This window comes from Eptesicus fuscus, chromosome 7 (genome assembly GCF_027574615.1).
Source record: "Eptesicus fuscus isolate TK198812 chromosome 7, DD_ASM_mEF_20220401, whole genome shotgun sequence".
In the NCBI taxonomy this organism is placed as follows: domain Eukaryota; kingdom Metazoa; phylum Chordata; class Mammalia; order Chiroptera; family Vespertilionidae; genus Eptesicus; species Eptesicus fuscus.
This window is the reverse complement of record NC_072479.1, coordinates 13,476,467-13,499,170: the sequence shown is the minus strand read 5'-3', so window position 1 is coordinate 13,499,170 and position 22,704 is coordinate 13,476,467. Positions and strand designations below refer to the sequence as shown.

The window sequence follows — 22,704 nt, the reverse complement described above, 5'->3', positions numbered from 1 at the left end:
TTTGCTGTTTGCCATTTATTTTCAGCTGCATTAGATTTCTGAACTTCTTCACTTACAGAAACCTCACAAGAGGTGGTTTTTTTTTTATAAAATTTTCATGAGACAATTTGTTGAAACAGCCTTAAATTACCTGATCCACTGAGGCTCAGTGACGTTTAACAAAATTAGACATTAATTATGAATTATATAAATCATGACTGATGTCAGGTTTTTTTTGTGTGTGTATGTGTTTTTATTTTTTAAATTTATTTATTTTTAATAAGTCTTTATTGTTCAGATTACAATTGTTCCTCTTTTCCCCCCCCCATAGCTCCCCTCCACCCGGTTCCCACCCCACCCTCTGCCCTTACCCCCCCACCATGTCCTCATCCATAGGTATACGGTTTTTGTCCAGTCTCTTCCCGCACCCCCCACACCCCTTTCCTCCCGAGAATTGTCAGTCCATTCCCTTTCTATGCCCCTGATTCTATTATATTCACCAGTTTATTCTGTTCATCAGATTTTTTATTCACTTGATTTTTAGATTCACTTGTTGATGGATATGTATTTGTTGTTCATAATTTTTATCTTTACCTTTTTCTTCTTCTTCCTCTTCTTAAAGAATACCTTTCAGCATTTCATATAATACTGGTTTGGCGGTGATGAACTCCTTTAGCTTTTTCTTATGTGAAGCTCTTTATCTGCCCTTCAATTCTGAATGATAGCTTTGCTGGGTAGAGTAACCTTGGTTGTAAGTTCTTGCTATTCATCACTTTGAGTATTTCTTGCCACTCCCGTCTGGCCTGCATAGTTTCTGTTGAGAAATCAGCTGACATTCGTATTGGTGCTCCCTTGTAGGTAACTGTTTTTTTCTTGCTGCTTTTAATATTCTCTCTTTGTCTTTTGCTCTTGGCATTTTAATTATGATGTGTCTTGGTGTGGTTCTCTTTGGATTCCTTTTGTTTGGGGTTCTCTGCACTTCCTGGACTTGTAAGTCTATTTCTTTCACCAGGTGGGGGAAGTTTTCTGTCATTTATTTCTTCAAATAGGTTTTCAGTATCTTGCTCTCTCTCTTCTTCTGGCACCCCCATAATTCGGATGTTGGTACGCTTGAAGTTGTCCCGGAGGCTCCTTACACTATCTTCATATTTTTGGATTATTTTTGCTTTTTGCTTTTCCGGTTGGGTGTTTCTTGCTTCTTTGTATTTCAAATCTTTGACTTGATTCTTGTGATCCTCTAGTCTGCTGTTGGATCTCTGTATAATATTTTTTATTTCAGTCAATGTATGCTTAATTTCTAGTTGGTCCTTTTTCATTTCCTCGAGGGTCTCACTAAATTTATCGGCCTTTTCTAGAAAATTCTTGAAAAACCTTATAACCGTGGTTTTGAACTCTATATCCAGTTGTTTGCTTTCCTCCATTTCTTTCATTTGTGACCTGTTTCTTTGTCTCCACATTTTGGCTGCTTCCCTGAGTTGATAGAGTGGCTTTGTGTGCATGGTGTCCTATAGGGTCCAGTGGCTCAGCCTCCCCAGTTACCGGAGGTGGACACTCTTGGTGCACCCCTTTGTGGGCTGTGTGCACAGTCTTATAGTTAAGCCTTGATTGTTGTTGGTATCACTGGGAGGAATTGACCTCCAGGCCCATTGGCTGTGAGGATCAGCTGTTTCTACGCTGGGAGAACTTCTGTGCTGGAGACACCCTTCTGAGACAAGACTTGCAAAAGCCTCTGTGCTCAGCTTGGATGGGGTGGAGTCTCAGGGCGGAGCAGACAGCAATGGCTTCCCGTCATCCCTGCCCTAATAGGTCCCTGGGTGTTAGTGTCCTGCTGCAAGCGCCTCTGAGAGAAAGCTGCCCTCGAGTTCCGCCTGCTGCCAGACAGTTTCTCCCCGAATGAGTCTGGGTCCCCAGAGTCTCGCCCGGAACTGGAGTTCAGAGCCATCAGGAGCTTTTGTCTTCCTCCCGATTGAGAAAGCCAGCCGCGTACTCAGTTGCCAGCCCTCTCCACGCGTGCGCCTCAGTACCTCTGCCTTCCGCAGTTCCTCTGAGTCTCAGTGTGCTTTTCTCTTTCCTTCTAGTTATAGAATTTCCACTCAGCCAGCCTTCCTGTGGTTCTAGATATCTGTTTTGTCTTTTAGTTGTAGTTTTGAAATTGTTGTGCGAGGCAGCAGTTTAGGTGTTTACCTATGCCACCATCTTGGTTTCTCCTGTGTATGTGTTTTTAAACCAGTCTTTTCAAGTCTCTAAGGCAGGTCATTCTGAGTATTTGAAGTAGAACTAAAATTTATGGGCTATTGATACTAAACATTGTGTGGATATGTGCAGCTAATTGCACAGAAGGGATGATGGACTTGGAGGAGATCAGTTTTAAAAAGATCTGCTTTTCCTAATATTACATTCCTTACTTCTGACTGTATTTTCCCCAGTGATAGCTTTGCTGGGTAGAGTAACCTTGGTTGTAAGTTCTTGCTATTCATCACTTTGAATATTTGGGAATGTGGGAATGCCAGTATTCAGTTCTTGGCATTCCCACCATTATAGAGTCAGGAAAGTCTGGAATTGGAACATCAAGTAGTGGCATTCACACAAAAGGAGATGATAGCTCTTAAATACTATAAATAAAAGGATTTATAAGTATTCTATTTGATATAATAAAAAAGCCTAAAATTTATTTATTTATTTATTTTTTATTTTTTTTAATGAATCTTTATTGTTCAGATTACAATTGTTTCTCCTTTTTCCCCACATATCTCCCCACCACCCAGTTCCCACCCCCCTCTGCCCTTACCTCCCCCCCCCCCGCTGTCCTTATCCATAGGTGTATGATTTTTGTCCAGTCTCTTCCCATACTCCCCACACTTTCCCCCTGAGAATTATCAATCCACTCCCATTCTATGCCTCTGATTCTATTATGTTCACCAGTTTATTCTGTTCCTCAGATTTTTAATTCACTTGACTTTTAGATTCACTTGTTGATAGATATGTATTTGTTGTTCATAATTTTTATCTTTCTTCTTCTTTTTCCTCTTTTTAAAGAATACCTTTCAGCATTTCATATAATGCTGGTTTGGTGGTGATGAACTCCTTTAGCTTTTTCTTATCTGTGAAGCTCTTTATCTGCCCTTCAATTCTGAATGATAACTTTGCTGGGTAGAGTAGTCTTGGTTGTAGGTTCCTGCTGTTCATCACTTTGAATATTTCTTGCCACTCCCGTCTGGCCTGCATGGTTTCTGTTGAGAAATTAGCTGATAATCGTATGGGAGCTCCCCTGTAGGTAACTAACTGTTTTTCTCTTGCTGCTTGTAAGATTCTCTCTTTGTCTTTTGCTCTTGGCATTTTAATTATGATGTGTCTTGGTGTGGTCCTCTTTGGATTCCTCTTGTTTGGGGTTCTGTGCGCTTCCTGGACTTGTAAGTCTATTTCTTTCATCAGGTGGGGGAAGTTTTCGTTCATTATTTCTTCAAATAGGTTTTCAGCATCTTGCTCTCTCTCTTCTTCTGGTACCCCCATAATTCTGATGTTGGTTCGCTTGAAGTTGTCCCAGAGGCTTCTTACACTATCTTCAACTTTCTGAATTCTCTTCTCTTCATGCTTCTCTGGAGGAGTGTCCTTGGCCTCTTTGTATTCCAAATCTTTGAGTTGATTCTTGCAATCCTCTAGTCTGCTTTTGGGTCTCTGTATAATATTTTTTATCTCAGTCAGTGTATGTTTAATTTCTAGTTGGTCCTTTTTCATATGCTCGAGGGTCTCATTGAATTTATCGGCCTTTTCCATGAAATTCTTGAAAAACCTTATAACCGTGGCTTTGAACTCTATGTCCAGTCGCTTGTTCTCCTCCATTTCTTTGGTTTGTGATCTGTTTCCTTGCCTTCTCATATTCTCTGCTTCCCTGAGTTGTTAGGGTAGCTTTGTGTACTAGGTGTCCTATTGGTTCAATGGGTCAGCCTCCCAGTTACCTGAGGTGGACACTCTTGGTGTACCCTTGTGTACTGTGTGTCCCCCAGCAGGAGCTACAGCAAGGGCTAGTTTTCTCCTCCTTTGCTTGGGCGGTTTTGGAGCAGTCTGACTGGAGCTGCAGTTGGTTAAGCTGCCACAGAACAGGCCATTTATATGCAAAAGCCGCTGAGTGGAGCCTGGGCGGGTTTGTAGAATGTGCGGGGCGGGGTCTCAGGGCGTCACTAGGCTGGGGCGTGGCCAACGGCGATGGCTGCCGTCAGCCGTCTCTGCCTTTCCACTTTTCCAAGTCCCTGCACCCTGCGCTCCAGCGCAGTAAACAATGATTGCTGGGCGCACCACCGCAAAAAAGTCACTCTCACTTTCCGACCCGATGGCCGAGAGTCCAGCCTCTCCCTGTAGGTGTCTGGGTCCCCCGAGTGTCCCCAGAAACTGGATTTCAGAGCGATCGGGAGCTTGTCTCCCTGCGGGTTGAAGAAAAGCCGCGCACCCAGCCGCCCGCCGCCAGCCCGATTCGCGTGCCTCCATACCTCAGCTTTTCAGCGATTGTGCTACTTTCTCTTCTTAGTTGTAAATCTTCCACTCAGCCAGCTTTCCCGTGGTTCTGGGTGGTAGACGTTTTTGTCTTTTAGTTGTATTTTTGAAATTGTTGTGTGAGGCAGCAGATTAGTTGTTTAACTATGCCGCCATCTTGGTTCCTCCTTCTCTCCTCCTAAAATTTATTAATGTCTGCTTAGAACAGGTAGGAAATATAAAAATTCTACATTTTTTCAAAAAGTGGTTTAAAACATCTAAATTAGGTTAAACCTTCAATGAAAGTATTTAATAATTCTGATGTGAAAAATAACCATTTCTATTCATGGTCTTGAATCAAGGCAGATGCTGCCTTGGGTAAACCAGCCCGTTTGTGAACTTGGTAATTTTTCTTTCTTACTCTGAAATTACAAACTCACTCCCCTCCCCCACCCCCAAATTTGGTTATACAAGCTCAACATGAATCATTTTCATTGCAAAATAGTCAAACAATATTGAGAAAGGTCCTCTTATTACCATCCTAGCTCTCTCTGCTAAGGGACATTATTTTAACATGTGTCACCCAGGCCTTTTAGAAAATGTATTTAACAAATATATATTTAGTGCTTTTTATTTTCAACTTTTTTAAATCTAAAGTTTATCAAAAGGTTCGACATTGAAGGAGAGAATTCCATGAAAAAATTGGAATATTTTAATAAAATTTTTAACATTTTAAAGCTTAGCTAACTCATTTTGAAGAGGGCTTCACGAAGCCAGAATATTTTAGGCAGTTTATTGTAAAGATATGAAAAAATGGGGAAGAAAATATTCAAAGGTGTGTTAGAACTCTCAAACTTTTCACTTCCCATGCCATGCATTGCATTACTAGTTTATTTAGGTGGAATTCATAATACTGGCTCTCTCTTTGATCTGTCTTTGCTGACTTATCCTATCTAATAAGGAGGGGAATATGCTAATTGACCACCACACCCTCACAAGATGGCGATGCCCACAGCCAATAAAACGGGAATATGCTAATTGGCTGCCACACCCTCACAAGATGGCGGCGCCCAGTCCCCTCAGCCCCGCAGGGGAGGGCAGTTGGAGACAATCATGCCGGCAGGGGAGCAGTTAGGCGTCAATCAGGCCGGCAGGGGAGCAGTTAGGGGGCTATCAGGCTGGCTGGAAGAATGGTTAGGAGCCAGCAGTCCCGGACTGTGAAAGGGATGTTCGACTGCTGGTTTAGGCCCGATCCCCCAAGTGGTCCCAGATTAGAGAGGGTGCAGGCTGGGCTGAGGGACACCCCCCCCCCATTCGTGCACGAATTTCATGCACTGGGTCTCTAGTTTCATATATTCATTCACATATTACCAAAGTCAACACAAAACTTGATTAACCTTTTCTTTATTCATTCTTGTAGGTGCTCAAGGAACAGTACCTTGGCTACAGAAAGATGTTCTTGGGAGATGCTGTAGATGTGTTTGAAGCCAGGCGAGCAGAAGTCAAGAAGTGGCAGAATGCCCCCAGAGTTACTACTGGACCCACCCCTTTCAGCACCATTCCAAATGCAGCAGCCGTAGCCATGGCTGCAACACTTACACAGCAGCAACAGCCTGCTACAGGTCTGAATGCATTCAAGTTATAGCTTCTTACTGTTAAAATGCAGAACATTTATGTGCATTTTTATAAGTCTTCCTTGTGTTAGCACTGAAGAAATTTCTATGAATACAATACAATCTAAAAATTGTGATGGACACAATTATAAACATACCTGATAAAAAACGCAGGGTAGTCTTAGCAATAATTATATAGCAATGAGATATTGAATATTGTGAATTTACTTAATGTTATTTGCTGTATTGCTATAAATACCCTTTAGAACATGGTGTTTCACTACTGAATTACAATTAGAAGTAATAGATTCTAAAATCGTGATTGTATCATTTATTGTTTTAAATTCAGATAATCCAGCCATACATTGCAGTTTTCATGTATGATAGTGATAGATGGTGCATTCTTATTTCTTCATACATAGTGATTACAGAATACTGACATTCAGGATGAAGTGTGTTTTTATTGACTCAAGGTGTGTTGAAGGCCAATAGTTTTGTTTGTATGTATAATGACAAGAAATAATACAGGCCCTCTAAATCAAATTTGGAAGAAAGTATATGCTAGACTTGTTTATGCCTTTTCAAAATGAACAAAGCAAGAGCAGGAAAAAGATGTTTCGAGATGCTCTGTATTGCACATTAAGAAATGTGAATAGAAAGTTGAGCAGATATAAGTCATTGGTGAGATACTGGAATGTAGATTATTTTAGTCCTTGGTATAATTCCACTTGTCACGAGAGAATCGTATTTGTGGTCAGTTCTGCAGTGTTCAGTTTGGTCCTGTGTCTTTTGGAGATTGCTACTTGTCTTTTACTCCTGCAGTTCCTTTCTTGTTAGGCTTGAAGTTCAATATAGAAAAATATAGTCTTAATGGATATTGACTTTTTTTTTTTTACTCATTCATACATTTTTTAGTAATGCCTACTATTCTGTAGCATGTATCCTACTGAGAGTTCCATATATTCCAGTAATAAACTATAGTACAAAATGAGTAAAAAAAAAAAAAATTACTTAGATTGCATTCAGGCTGCCTCTACAGGGAAGCATTCTCTGTTTCTCATTATTGGCAGTTTAAAAAATTGTTCTTCACATTTGGAGATGACAGAATTGACTTCCCATCAGTAAAAGGCTGCCAGTGGATTTATGCCAAGTCCTCCACATTCCATGGCTGGACCCATGTGAATAGTGGCTCACAGAAGCACTGTATAGTAGTTCTCTAGCTGCCTGGAAGGTAGGGTTGTATCCTCAAGTTATGGAGGAAAAAATCATTTTGGGATTGAATCCCTATCAATCCCATAATTATGATCCTCAGTTCTCATGATTCTTTAACCAATTAATCAGACCAACCATAGTCCCAATTTACTTTTTAGAGCCAATATCAGTCCTAAAGTAGATCAGATAAGCATAGTTTTGGGTAAGTGTTCCTTACACATAAAGAATTTCCATTCTAAGTTAGGTTTGTAGGTTTTCATTCATACATTTTGGGCTTATGGATATATGTTCATTTCTCTAAATATGAGTGCCTATCATGTGCTAGGTTCTGGGGATACAAAGATAAACAGTATTATAGGTATGGTCTTTGCTCTCTGTGGTGATAGAGAATATAGCTTAATTTAGAGTAATCATGTTGAGCCATTTTCTCATATGCTTTAATTTTGTCTGTGACTTTTGTCAGACTTTGGGGAACTGGCTGTTTTCTCTGTTCCCTGCAGTTTTGAAACCCACACAAGGATTTTTTAATCAGGTGGTAGGAATTGTAATTTATCAACCTAAAAAGTCTTACAGTGTTTTCATTTTGAGTTGTATGAATTTTTAGAACTGAGAAGCTGAACAATCATAATAACAGTTTTTCATTTTGTTTTTTTCCCTTTTGTTTTTCTAAAGGTCTACCAGGCTCCATAGTCCATTCTTTTATGCTTTCCCCCCATTAAGATATTAGTTATTTTAGTCATGCCACCACTGTAGCAAGATTTATGAAGTCTGTTAGATATGTTTTTATTTTACACCCTGTTTAGAAACACCTCTATTAATTACATTATGCAATTGACTTATTCCTTATGTCCTGTGACTTTGATGAAATCTTTTTAAATACCAGTAACAGATATTAAAAAACCATCCAGATGAAGCCAGGTAAAGCTTGTGTGCTATTTTTATATATCACTGTTGATCTGTACAAGATTTGAGTTGTTAGAGGCAGTTTGCTTTTATTTGCATATGGAATCTTGACTTCATTAATGTAAAAAAGCAGATAGCTTCTTGGGCTACTACCTTCTGAAGGTGGTTTTTGTGTGGTCTTTCTTTGATGTGAAGGTATGCACTTAAGTGACTTCTTGATCATTCTTCGATGTTTTTTAATTAAGATGTAACAGGATTTAGACTTGTGTGATTTATGCTTAATTGCTTCTGAAGGCTGAAGAGAATTGAGGAAAAACCAGCAGGCTATTTATGTATGAAATAAGCATGAATACATGGGTAAATTACATGTTGGTAGAGCTTGAGTACACTTTTCCACCCACCAGTATTTCTGAAGCCTCTTTAAAAGCTTAAGATGATTTACATTAGGCTTTTTTTTTTTTTTTTCAGTATAATTTTAACTTAGGGTAGATTGTTTTAAGCTAATGTGCTGGGATTAAGTTTTGCTGTTGTGTTTTGACACTTTTAAAAGTTCTTGATGTTTACATAAATAAGACTTTTCTCATGTGACTTAGCTGCTGTTTTCAAGGAGTGCTGAGATGTTTTGGTAGGAATTCCTACTTTCCAGCTGTTAGTGTAGGTTTGGACATTTAAGATGTAGTGTTAAATAGGAGACTAAGTATTTTGTTTTAGTTTCCTGTGGTTTTATGATTTTTGTTGTAATTTAATAACCAAAGGAACATTCCCCATTAAATCACTAAGGGAAATTTTTCAAATTGGGGAAAGGCATTTTTTGTTTTTTTAAGAAATATTATTATTTTAAGATATGACTTATTTTAGAATATGACCAAATTAATTACATTAGGTATTTTTGAGTGGTCAGTGAAAATTATTAAAAATTTTAGCACTTTAGTCCTTTTCCTGTGAATGCAATTTTACTTTTTAAAAGGTAGAACTTATCCTGGGAAATATGAATTAACAGTATTAAACTTGATTTTGTTGTGTGTGGGTATATTATACCATAACTTTTGTAAAATGTTACTTTACATGAAGATTTCACTTTGGGCAATCATTGGAATATATTACTACTAACTTGGTTTTGTTTATGGCACTAAGAGCCTCTCATTGAATGAGTATTCAGATTTCAAAACAGACTTTTTGAATTGTTTACGTAACTTTTGCCTGAGGGATTTAGATTCTGCTTTCTAATAATGAAACTAATTTATATGCTGGCCAGAGTATAATATATATGCTAATACTTTGGCATGGGAGATATTTATTATTAGTCTTAAACTATTAAAAATGTTATACATTTGCCTACTAGTTTTATAAATAATGTTGCCTTCAGAATTTGTGTGAAGGTACAAAACTCAAAATATCATGTACCTGTTGTGCAATGGAAAGTCTTGTCATCATTAGAGTTCTTCGTTACCTACATCCTGAATATCTATGATTAGAGTTGCTCTTAAAAATAGACCCTCTCTCAATAAAAAGCATGCTATTTGAGTAACTCTTATGACTTGTAGGGCTGAGGGCTGTGGTGTGCATTATTCTTTAGGGTCTTCCACCAGCAGTGCCTCCTATTAATATGTGACACTTAAGTCTCTCAATGTTAAAGAAACTGGACATGTGTTTTCTACATAGTATTTTTGTTAGAAATATGAAGTTAATATGCTTAGTTTCTTTTTCCTATAGTAACATTTTACAAAAGAGCTGCTCATCAAGTATTTTAGTCTCAAATTGATCTCAAACTGGGTGTAAATTTTTAAATCTTTTTTTTAATTTATTTTTTAATAGTAGTATGAGAACTCTGGCTGCTGCTAGTTCTTATTCTTTATTTTCTGGGTGGAAGCTATTTGAAAAGTCCAGTTTTTGTCCCAGTGTAGCAAAATGTAGTTCCTCAGTTTTCTTTTTAATGCTTTATAATTTACACTACCTTTTGAATATACAAACCTCATTCATTGAACAACTTGAAGGCTTTGAATTCTTTGAAAATTTTAAATTTTAATCTGTATATTACTTTGGCAGATCCCTCAACTTTGAGATGCACTGATCACTGTGCTTGAAAAAGACAAGACTGAAGATTGTACTATGAAATTTATTGAATAGTGTTCATAAATTATTTATCAAATGAGAGATTTTTAGATTTTTGTAGTCTGCTTAGTTTTAAAAGAATATAGTTAAAATGAGAGGCAAGTTTGATGCTATTCTTGCCAAACAAACTCAGCTAAAACCTTTCAAGTAACAAATGGGAAAAGGATGACTAATCGTTCTGCATCTGAGTACATTTTCCAAAATGTTGCAAAGAAATTTCTGAATTGAAATCTTGAATGTATTGAATCTGTCAAGGTACACAGCAGTGCCTTTGTAAATGTTCATTATCTATCTTATTTAATCAGGTGATAAGTGGTGTAATGTAGCACAGAGCTTAACAATAGGACTTAATTATCACTTTTTGTGAACAATTTGGAATTGTCATGTTACTGTGTAATTGATTTGCTTTAAAATGAACAATAAATTTAATAAAATAAAACATTGTCTTGTTTTTTATCTACTTATTGTATACATATGATTTATATTTCACTAAAAAGATCATGCCTAGTTTTTTGGGTACTTACTCTTATGAAGTAACATGATAGTTTTGCCATGTTAGCCTCAGTCTCTTTTGATCAATTGAGACTTGACTCTAATGGTAAGGAGCTTGTTTTCAAAAGAAAAACAGTAAAAAACCTTTACTGATTACACCAACTAATTTTATCAGAAAGCAAGTGGGGAGATCTAAAATAATTCTAAAATTAAAACTATGAAAGAACTATAATTTACAATACATTAAAGATTTCAAATTATTTAGCAGGTTAAACTAACATTCATCTTTCAGTGCAGTAAACCTCTTAATTGTCTAGTGTGAACAAGTTAATTAAAGAAAATTTGGGGGATAAGTAAATCAGTTGAGACAAATAAATTAGGCTGGGGAGACATCCTGAAAACTAAGTTTTAGCAAATAGAATTTGTTTCAAGTTATTACTGTTCATTTTAAAAACAATTTCTTAAAACTTTAATCTTGAAAGAGTAAGGCAAATTTGTTTTTCCCCCCTCCCATTTTTTTTTTTTTTTTTTTTATACCAGGGCCACAGCCATCTCTGGGAGTTAGTTTTGGAACGCCATTCGGCTCAGGTATTGGCACTGGCTTGCAATCAAGTGGCTTAGGTTCTTCAAACCTTGGAGGTACACTTTAACTTTTCTAATAATTGCATTACACTATTATACATTTGAATTGATACTAGCCTGTAAAAAATTTCTAAGAGGATCTACTATTTTGGAAGTTAAGTTTCCATATGCCAAAAACAATTCTCCAAACATAATCTGTGCTGTCTAGTATTATACTTAGAACCTAAGAAATCATTTTATCTGTGAATAGTGAATATTAAAAAGTATTAAAATTAAATGGCAGGGATGGTCTTATAGTCAACGCAATATGCTAAAATGTGAACTTGAAAATTATTTAGTTTCAATAAATTTAACTTAAAAACATTAGTAGTCTTAACATCAATTTGGAGTCCAAACTACTTCTGGATATACAGTCACCTAATCATTATCTTCTTTTTCTGAAAATGGACATTTTAAATGGGAAAATAGTTTTATTGTAATTTGAACAGCTCAACTTCTTTTGTTATATTTGCCTATATACATATTTATATACATAGCAATTGCATTTATTTTAATAGTTTCATAAGTTCTAATTAGTAAGGTAAGTCTGCAAAAACATGCTAAATACAAATGCATTCATAATTACCTGATCTGGATGATTGAAAGTTGATTGTGTTTTATGGAGCACATTGTCATATAATGAATAAGGTTTCATTATTTCCACTAAACTATACATCTATAATAATAAAAAGGTAATAAGCTAATTAGACCAAACTTCCTTCCATACGTCCTTCTGGACAACCTTCTGAATGAAGCTGGGGCTGTGAGGGAAGCCCAAGTCCTGGGTGCATTACAGAGAGAAGCTGGTTCCGGCAGCGGGGGGAAGGGAGGCCTACTTTTGCATGAATTTCATGCATTGGGCCTCTAGTATCATCATAAGAGGGGAAGTTTATAAGCTATTATGGCTTTATATAGTAGACCTTATTAGGAATTACTAGAATTATGACAGCATAATTCTTACTATCTATAATCCAATTTGCCATCATATTTCTTAGAGTTAGAGGCAATAAGACTATCAAACTCAATATTTTAGATAAGCTGTTGTAAAGTAGCCTAAAAAGAATTTGAATTTTATTTTTAAGCACTTGGCTTTTAGCAGAGTAAAAATGAATCTTCTAGCAAAATCTCTTGGGATTTATATAATGAAAAATATTTTTTTATATGAATTGTGAGTATCCTATTACTAAGACAAAACATGATGGTTCCCCTCCCATTTTCTCATTGTTACATTGGTTGATACTATGGCAACAGCCATATTGATTATTATGTAGTTATGCAGTTTTTCAATGGCAAAGTGAAAATGTTTGGGTAAAAGAGAGTAGAATCACCTTGCAGTACTCTGTGTTTAAATTACTGTGGATGTCATGCTTATTATAAATGTAGCCTTTTTTTTCTTCAAAACAAAATATCCCCAAGTAGATCTGTTTATTTCTGTTTGACTAAAATCATGCTTGAATGATTACTAAAATTTCTAGTTCATTTGGAAGGATCTTGTTTTTTAAAAATTACTAATGGGTCATAAACTTAGTCTAAATACATATAAATGTTTTATTTCAGAATTCATCTGGTTCTTTCCCAAGAAGTCTTATGCAAAGGAGTAAATAGCAGATATCCTTCATAAGGCTATGTGTTTCAACACTGTATTTATTAGACCTTTTGATAATTTGGGGTTTTACTTTTTAGTATCCTTTAACCTGTGTTTTACATGCCGTTGTATATTTCTCTATTGCCCTTCCACTAGGATTTGGAACTAGCTCTGGTTTTGGATGCAGCACCACAGGGGCCTCCACATTTGGATTTGGAACAACAAATAAACCCTCAGGAAGTCTTAGTGCAGGTTTGTGTGTTTCAGCCTGAATTTCAGACAAATTTAATGGTGCACAGTATTTAATTTAAAAGCATAAGTATTGTTATTTCCAATATCCAAAAAAGATCCCTGGTTTAGTTTCTGTTCTCTGGATGAAGTATGCAAGCCTAACCATATATATAGCTTTATCTCATAAGCTAAATGTCAGGTTTATAAAATATTTCTAACAACACTTAACTAGTTTGATAAAATAAATAATTATGTCCTTTCTTAACTAAGTAAGAGATTCTTTGAACCCAAAGACTAGCTTCATGGTTAAACAGTTTTCTTCATTATTATAAAAATGAACCCATTTGGGTTTAAGTTTTAACCCAGTTTTTATCATTCATTCAGGAGAATGATTTTTCTTCCAAAGAGATCTTTAGTTATTACATTCCATCTTACAATTGGGTTCTTTGTTCGTTTTTTGAAATAGATATAATCTTCTAACTCTTCCGGTAAAAAAATTCCAAATACCGTCTACTTTGCATTTTCTCTATATTTGTAAATAATGACTTATTTAAATGTGCAACATTCAGGGATAAAAAGTAGGTCTAAATTAATGATGTAATGCCAGTTAAATTGTGTTGAAATGGAGGAAATTTGAAGGGAATTCTGTTTAATATTAAATAGCATCTAAAATCAACAGTTTCAACAGAGTAAGATAGTAGAATTCAGTGGTATCAGAATTATAAATATGTTAACTAGACAGTAATAGTACTTGCTCTTAATTACACAGGGCTCTTATAAAATCAAAACAATAGGTATTACTCGGTGGTGTATTGTGCTAAAAATTGTGGGTTGTTGTTTTCTTAGAGGACTTAACATTTGCAAGCGTGGGTCCAAATGTTGTGAGAGTATCTTTAACATGTTGATAAAATGTTTCTGGAGGAGCTGAGAAGGAAGGCACCTTGGCATATTGAATTCCCAGGAAAGTGGCAGCTTGCAGTCTGCAGATTTTAGTTTTTTGTGCTAACACTTCTCTTTTGACCTGGATGACTAAACTTCTGTCCCTAATGGTGCCACTTAGCTATTTGCTAAATTGTTTTCCTATAAAATTTTGTGTTAAAAATTTAGGACCATTTGATAGGTACTATTTCTATAGATTATATATCCTTGTAGCTAGAACTTTGCCTCTCATCCGCACTTTTTATATTTGTTTTTGTGACTTAACTTCTGATATGAATATTCTTTTCCCTAAACATAAGGCTTTGGCAGCTCAAGTACATCTGGGTTTAACTTCAGCAATCCTGGCATCACGGCATCAGCTGGTTTGACATTTGGGGTGTCCAATCCTGCCTCTGCAGGGTTTGGAACCGGAGGACAACTCCTTCAGTTGAAGAAACCTCCAGCTGGAAACAAAAGAGGAAAAAGATAAACATATGGGTAGATGTGTTCAGAGAATCCATTGCACCGTCATTTATTCTGAGTCTATTTTTCTAAAATTGATGCAGTAATTTAATTGCATACCAAGATATTTCTAAAAGTTTTGATATTTTTCCCTACTCTGGAATTTTAACTTCGTTCTGATTTGCCCTGTTAAACTTTTTTCTTGTGAATTTGAAACCCAGTTGTATATTTTTCTTTATTTTGATTCTCAGTATACGAAATGTTCTGATTACATCGCTGGTTGGTAACACCTATTTAACCTAGTGTTAATAGCAATGTTTTTGTTGATACAGTTTACATCATGTGAATATATGCACATGTGTTTCTTATATAGGTGGTATGAACTCTAGGACCGAATCAGTTGGTTTCTTGATAAAGGTCTTTTAAACTACACTGCAGGGCATCTTGTGAATATGTATATAAATATATACAGAATACACACAATTGTGTGTGCATATAAAATATATATTTACAGACCTACAACTTTTGCCTCAGACTGTTCCCCTTTTCTAAGGGTATTCCATTTTTCACCTTTGCAGCTTCAAATTCTCAGTGCTTGTAGAATGATGAGCTAGAGGTGTCAGGTCATTGCGGTTATTTGCTTAAAGACTTACTGAAATGGGTACTGTTGTAAATATTTGACCTGCTCAAAGCCCCTAGTCTTCTCCATACTCGTTTCCCACCTTAACCTTTAGCCGCTCCCTAGATGAGGAATGCTGTGAAATTTGTTGAACAGGTTTTAACAGATTTTATTATCCTACATGTCCTCATATTGCTATGAGATGTTTTTTCATATCTGAGATGAACCTTCAAGAGCATATTTGAACTCCAGACTGGTGTTCTGGGAGCAAAGAGCTATTAAGCCAAATTGATTCTATGCAGGTGAAGGATGCACTATGATTTTAGTGGCAACTTTTGTAGCTATTCCAATGCAGAGTTCTTTCCTATAGGGCTATTGATATTGACACCAAATGGAGTGGCTCATCAGCCTCTTAATGTCTTAAGTAAGTGCTTAATTTGGAATAGAGAAACAATATATTTTAAGAAAAAAAAAAGTATTCTTTGTAGCAACTATAAACTATCCCCTGTTTTAACAGCTCCAGGTAATAATACATAGGCGTGTCAGGTTGCATCTGTGTAATATTTGTCTGTATTAGTACTAGTGACATAAAGTGGATGAAAAGAGAACCCTTGGAAAGAGAATGGCCTTAGCCATGATTTCAGACAGAAACCATTAGGTAGACCTATGTATCTTTCAATTACAGTTTTCAGGCGGGATGTAAACATGGAATTTCATTAAAAATAATTTAATTTTTATATAGAAGGTTTTGTACATACTGTGCATCAAGCGAATATTTTCAGAAGCATTTTACCAAGGTACCTTTTTTCTAAAATAGATACTACGTAAATATGTGTGTGTATACACACATGCATGCACACACAAACACAAACTTGTAGTAGAATGTTGGGTTTGATTATAAAAGTGTTGTCAAATCTGTTTTATTTATCTGCATATAGCAATGATTGGCTTTTTGGAACTGAAATTTTTGCACCTTGATGCATTAAAATAAGGAAAATGCTTTGTTTCTAAGCTCTGAAGCTGTTTTTATTTTTGCACACTTCTCTAATACTGCAATCCCCAGAACCAGGTTTTAAGGGAGGTTAGGGAAACGTGATTTTGTGTTTTGAATTACTTTCAGAATTAAATACGCAATTAGAACAAACTTTTTTAAAAAAAGGATATTGCATTTTACTGCAAAAATCTAAATATTTACATTTGTTTTTTTCTTCATATATTTTACGTTTTAATGTGCTGAACCACTGGAAATTTGTAACAGATCAGTTTATGATAGGAGTTTAAACATGTCATTGTCTCCATTGTCTTCACTTTGTCCAGAGCCTGTCATTGAGTAAACAATAAAATTTATTGTGTCAGTTGCTTTAAATCTTTGTAGGTGTTAGTAGTTGTTCTTAACATGTAATTTTCTCATTGTTGCTCTTTTATTCTCTTTGGTCGGTTTTTAGAGTTTTCACAGATTTGTACATCTTGCCTTAAAAATGTACTAATAAAGACTGAATACAGAAAGTAAGTTTGAGTAAAAAGTAAAAGTCCCCTTCAACCCCGAGGTCCTAATTCCACTTTCTTCCCCAGAGTATTCACTCACTCCTTAATGGTTTGGTATATATTCTTTTAGACTCTTTTTTAAAAAAATACTTTTTTTCAACATGTTATTGTTCTATTTCTCTTTTTTCCTCTCTCATTTTCTTATTCTCTTAGATTCTTTTTCTTTTTTAACAAATGGGTTAAAAATCTATGTATTCTGTGACTTGCTTTTTTCCCCTTTTAATGCTATATCATAAACTTTTTTTCATGTCAGTCCTTGCAGATTTGTTTTTTATGTACTATTCTGTAGCATAGATATAGAATAATTTATTCCAACTAATACCTGTTGGTAGGCAGTTAGGTTCTTTCCAGTATCCTATATAATAAAAGGCTAATATGCAAATAGACCCAACGACAGAACAACCGGTTGCTATGATGTGCACTGACCACCAGGGGGCAAATGCTCAACGCAGGAGCTGCCCCCTGGTGGTTAGTGTGCCAGAAACCAGGCTGACAAGTGCAGTGGTGGTGGCGGGAGCCTCCCATCTCCAGGGCAGTCGGACATCCCCAAGGGCTCTCGGACTGCAAGAGGGCACAGGCCGGGCTGAGGGGACACTCCCCTCCTCCCAGTGCTCAAATTTCGTGCACTGGGCCTCTAGTTTCAATATAATAGAAAAGGCTGCAGTGAATATCCTTGTACCTGGTTCTTTATGCTTATATTTAGTGTGTCTTTGGGATTGATTCCAGAAGAGGAATTTCTGAGAGGGCATACAAATTATATGTCTTAATGTCAGATTGCCTTCCAAAAATGCTATCTAAATATATACCTCTGCAGTTTGTATGAGCACCCATTTTCCAGCAAGCTCTAAATGATATTATTAATCTTAAGTACTTGTGAGGTTAAACTTTTTAATACATAAATATTTTTCACTTGCATGTTAATATCCTTTGTCCATTTTTATACGAGGTTATTTAGAAAGTTTTTTTTTAATGATTTGTAGGATCTCTGCAGATAATGGATGTTAATATTTTTCTTGTGAGAATGGTTTGACTCCTGAAATCATTAGGGTTCAGATCCCTGTTGTGACCCTATAAAATCTTGGGCAAGTTACTTAACTTTTCTAGACCCCAGCTTCATCATCTGATAAAGGGCTAATAAAGATGGGTGGTTATATTAATAACTAGAGGCCTGGTGCACGAATTTGTGCACGGGTGGAGTCCAGTCGACCTGCCCTGATTGGGGCCGATAAGGAGAGGATATGGGAGGTCAATCAGGGTGGAGGGCCCATTGGTGGGAGCAGGGTCGGCTGGGGGGAGGGGCTGTGGGTGGTTGGTGGGCCGGCCCCGCCCCGCCCACCTGGTCAAACTCCTGATTTAGGGGACAATTTGCATATTACCCTTCTATTTTATAGGATAGGATATCATCTTATTTGAAGCATTTGCATAGCATAAGCCTTGGACACTTTGCAAGCGGTTACTATTCCTGCACCAATACCCCACAGCTTTAATTATTGAGGCTGATGCTTTATTTTGGTACCTGATAAGAAAAGCCACCGTATCTTAATTTTGGTGTGTGTGTACATGGGGGTGGGGTGGGGTGCATGTCTATTTCAGGACACTTACTCTTTTAAGATGACCTGTTAAGTTTTTTCTTAAAATTCTATTGGGATTTTGACTGGATTTATATAAATAAAATGTTATACTCTTGGGAGAACTGCAGCATGCTATATGCAATTATTGAATCTTTTATTAGTTCAGCAAGGTTTTACAAAATTTATTAGATTCTTGGTTAATTGTTTTTCCTATTAACATCTTGTTTAATTTCAATGTGGTTGGTACAAGGTTGTTTGCGTTATTATGAATACAGATTAACTTATTTTGTGATAATATAGTAAGGTCATGTTAATGTCCTACTGGCTTCAAATAGTATTTTTTGCAACAAGGAAAATTGAATAGTGCCTTTAGAAGTGTTGTAGTGGGGTTTTTGTGTGTGTTATAGGAAGTGGGCCTCTTTGATCCATCTCCAGCATGGTCTGCTTTTGATGAAAACGGTTGCTGAATTTCCCCAGGGCAAACAGAATGTAGGGAGGAGGGAAGAGGATCTAAGAGCAAAGAACTGTGGATGTGGGCCAGCATCATGGTGGGAACTAGAAAAGGCCTCAGCCCAATTTTTTAAAATGGCCAAAGGTGACAATAAGACCTAGGCAACTTATGAGGAAACAGGTGACCCCATAGTACTCAGCCAATGAGGAACCGGGGGAGGGAGTGAATAAATGGGCTGTGCTTGCTGCCCCAGGTGTGCCTGTACATTTGGACGGGCACTCGCTCTCGAGAGCGTATTAAAAGTCTCGTTTTCGCCATAGTTCTGTCTCCGAGTCCATTATTTGAATTTGGACAGATGAGCATTTCTCACATGTAGGAAATATTTGGGTTTGAATGGTCTGTCACAAGATCTGCTTTAGCATCCCCTTTCCCCACACCTTGCTTCAGTCTCTCACTCTGAATAGCCTGGCTGCACTGCACTTTTTGGAGCACACATCACAAGGTTATTACTAAGGGGACACAACTCTGGGCCTCACTATCACTGGGCCAGTGTTCTGCAAAATCTAAGTTGGAGTGCCTAATTTAAATCTCATTTACAAAGTCATCTCTGCCTATCAATGTATTTCCCATTGAGTGTATAGTCTGTTCTGGGCATCATGCTCAGAACTTTATGAACTTGACTGTTTAATCTCAGTATTACCCTATAAAGCAGAGGATTAAGCAATTTATTTGAAGTCACATAGCTGTTAAGTCATGGAGCTGAGGTTTTTCTGTGATACAAAATAATACACTGGCTTTCATGCCTAACCTCTTCAAGGCACCAAAGGTAATGTGATTACGTTATTCATATGGGGAAATTACAAGTATATAATGGAATATAGATTGAGGCAAGGTAAGTACAAAGAGCCATGGGACTCTAGGGAGAATAACACCAAAGAAGTAAAGTGAAGAAGCAGAGACCAGACTGATGTAGCCTTTGACTTTTTCCCACTGTTCCCCTGTGAAGAGGTTCATAGAGAAAAGCTAGTCATCCCAGCATGGAGGGTGGTCTGCTCACTTTGGAAAGGGCAAGGGGAGCAATTCTAGCAATTTGAATCTTAGAAACTGTGAGAAGTTTAATGAGAAAGCCTTTTCAGGAAGGCTTAGCTTACTCATATAACCCGTACACTCACACTAAATGAGATTAGATGTACAGACATGAACCTCAACTGGCCTAGGCAAACCATGGAAACAGAAGCAAACACTTAAGGTGCTACCAGACAGCAACAGATAGAAGAAAGAGGAGGGATTACTGGAAAAGATGGTCACGGCCCAGAATGTTTTCTGCCTTTCCTACTCAATCTAATGTACTTCTTCTTTTCTACCCAACCTGTCAATAATTAAAAAGGAAAAGACCTACCAGGCTCACAAAAGTTACAATGCTGAAAAGTGAACTGTAGATTTAACTTGCAGAGAACTAGTTTTTGCCAATCTTACTCTTTGAATCTCCTGGTAGCAAGTCAGTTTAGTTCAGTGAACATTTATTAATATGTGCTCCTGTTTTGGCCAAAGATACACCCCCAAAAGTCAGAATACACATGCAAACCCCTCACATCTCAAGTTACTGATTAGAAAATAACTGCCCTGGCCAGTGGTTAGAGTGTCGCCTCAGGGAGGCCTTAGGCTCTGGCTAAAGTTGTATTAGATAATTCAATTGCTATGGATTATATTCTAGCTGAATAGCTGGTATCTTCACTGGTCAATTGTTGCTGGGGAGCTATAGACCAGGACATCAAAATACTAGTAATGTAGGACAACAATAGCCAACCAAGCACATGCAAATATTTGTAATTAGGTACAAGGTAGTTCCATTCCTTAAGCCCCTAGGTTTACTTACATCCCTAACCAGCAGCTCTGGGCTCTTTAACAGCCCTCTATTATGCATGGTTAGAAGAAGGTTATTGCTAAGGCAGTTAGCAAAATAAATTAGGTTCGTAATATGAGGCTCCTACTGAGGCTTAGGAACTGCTGCAAAGGAAATTCCTCTGCCATGTCTGTTAAGGCTAGAGCCCGATGCCTCAGCACCAGAGCTGATAAAGGGCCAATGTTGTACTGTTCAGGGCTCCTCAACATTGAACCAGGGGAGGGTACACTTGAATGGGTGTTGGACTGGCAACTTCTCCCAAGTTGGATAGGATGCATCTTGGCAGAGAGCAAGGTGTGTCCCGGCCAACTGAAGTGTTCCTGTTGATCCTGTTCAAGTCCAGCCTCATATGCTCAGTGTTACAGGAACCAACCCCTAGAGCACTGATGGGCAACTTAACATGGTCTTTTGCCACCTCACATTGCAAATGATTCCGGCGCCTTTTTCCCTTGGACAACATGCCTGATGTTCCCCTTCTGCAAAAAACCTGCAAGCTGCATACATGTTAACTGATAGAGATAACGTCACTGCACTGTTATAATTGGACGAAGAAACTTCAGGGTACAGTGGGACCTCGAGAAGATAGGAACTCACCCAAATATAAAAGTATTTCAAGCAAAGTCTGAAGGCAAGTCCTTGCCTTGGCTTTTCTAGCTTCCAGAGGCCTTTTAAAGTTCAATCTGAAGATGCATTAGGATTCTTTTTTTTTTTAATTTTATTTTATTCTTTAAAGTATTACATATAGTAGTACATATATCTGCTGCTTTTTCCCCATTGACCTTCCCCCAGCCTCCCCTAACCCCTGCCGCATACCCTCATCCCACCCCAACCCCAGTGTCTTGTGTCCATTAGTTGTGCTTATATGCATGCATAAAAGTCCTTTGGCTGATCTCTTCCCCCCCGCCTCCCCAACACTCAACCTTCCCGCTGTAATTTGACAGTCTGTTCGAAGCTTTACTGCCTATGTATCTATCTTTTTGTTCATCAGGTTATAATGTTCTTTATTTTCCATAAGTGAGTGAGATCATGTGGTATTTTTCTTTCATTGCCTGGCTTATTTAACTTAGCATAATGCTCTCCAGTTCATCCGTGCTACTGCAAATGGTAAGGATTCCTTCTTTTTTATGGCAGCATAGTATTCCATTGTGTAGATGTGCCATAGTTTTCTAATCCACTCATCTGCTGATGGGCATTTAGGCTGTTTCCAAATCTTAGCTATGGAGAATTGTGCTGCTATGAACATAGGGGTGCATATATCCTTTCTGATTGATGTTTCTAGTTTCTTGGGATATATTCCTAGAAGTGGGATCACTGGGTCAAATGGGAGTTCCATTTTCAGTTTTTTGAGGAAACTTCATACTGTTTTCCACAGTGGCTGCACCAGTCTGCATTCCCACCGGCAGTGCACGAGGGTTCATTTTTCTACGCATCCTCGTCAGCACTTGTCGTTTGTTGATTTGTTGATGATTGCCATTCTGACAGGTGTGAGATGGTACCGAATTGTCATTTTGATTTGCATCTCTCGGATAATTAGTGACTTTGAGCATGTTTTCATATATCTCTTGGCCTTTCTTCTGTCTTCTTTCTATTTAGGTCCGTTGCCCATTTTTTTATTGGATCATTTATCTTCCTTTTATTAAGTTGTATGAGTTCCCTGTAAATGTTGGAGATTAAACCTTTATCAGTGATAACATTTGCAAATATGTTCTCCCATGCAGTGGGCTTTCTTGTTGTTTTGTTGACGGTTTCTTTTGCTGTGCAAAAGCTTTTTGTTTTGATGTAGTCCCATTTGTTTATTTTCTCTTTAGTTTCCATTGCCCTAGGAGCTGTATTGGTGAAGAAATTGCTTTGGCATATGTCTGAGATTTTGCTTCCTGTGGATTCCTCTAGTATTTTTATGGTTTCCTATCTTATGTTTAAGTCCTTTATTCATTTTGAGTTTATTTTTGTGTATGGTGTAAGTTGGTGGTCTAGTTTCATTTTTTGCATGTATCTGTCCAATTTTCCCAACACCATTTAT

At 37.3% G+C, this 22,704-nt stretch overlaps 1 protein-coding gene across 6 annotated transcripts in view; it reads left to right on the top strand.

Annotated features, from left to right (window-relative positions):
- The window catches only part of NUP58 (nucleoporin 58), a 78,396-nt gene that overhangs the window by 32,850 nt on the left and 22,842 nt on the right, over positions 1-22,704 (top strand). For 3 of the 6 annotated variants that reach the window (XM_008153361.3, XM_028128121.2, XM_008153360.3), the window contains 4 exons: positions 5,867-6,068; positions 11,319-11,417; positions 13,141-13,236; positions 14,454-19,100. In XM_008153361.3, coding sequence (XP_008151583.1) covers positions 5,867-6,068; positions 11,319-11,417; positions 13,141-13,236; positions 14,454-14,623 — 567 coding nt within the window. In that variant the 3' untranslated portion in view covers positions 14,624-19,100. Of the gene's footprint in view, positions 1-5,866; positions 6,069-10,220; positions 10,720-11,318; positions 11,418-13,140; positions 13,237-14,453; positions 19,101-22,704 lie in introns of those variants that run through there. The other 3 variants (XM_028128119.2, XM_028128120.2, XM_028128122.2) reach the window with 3 other exon arrangements.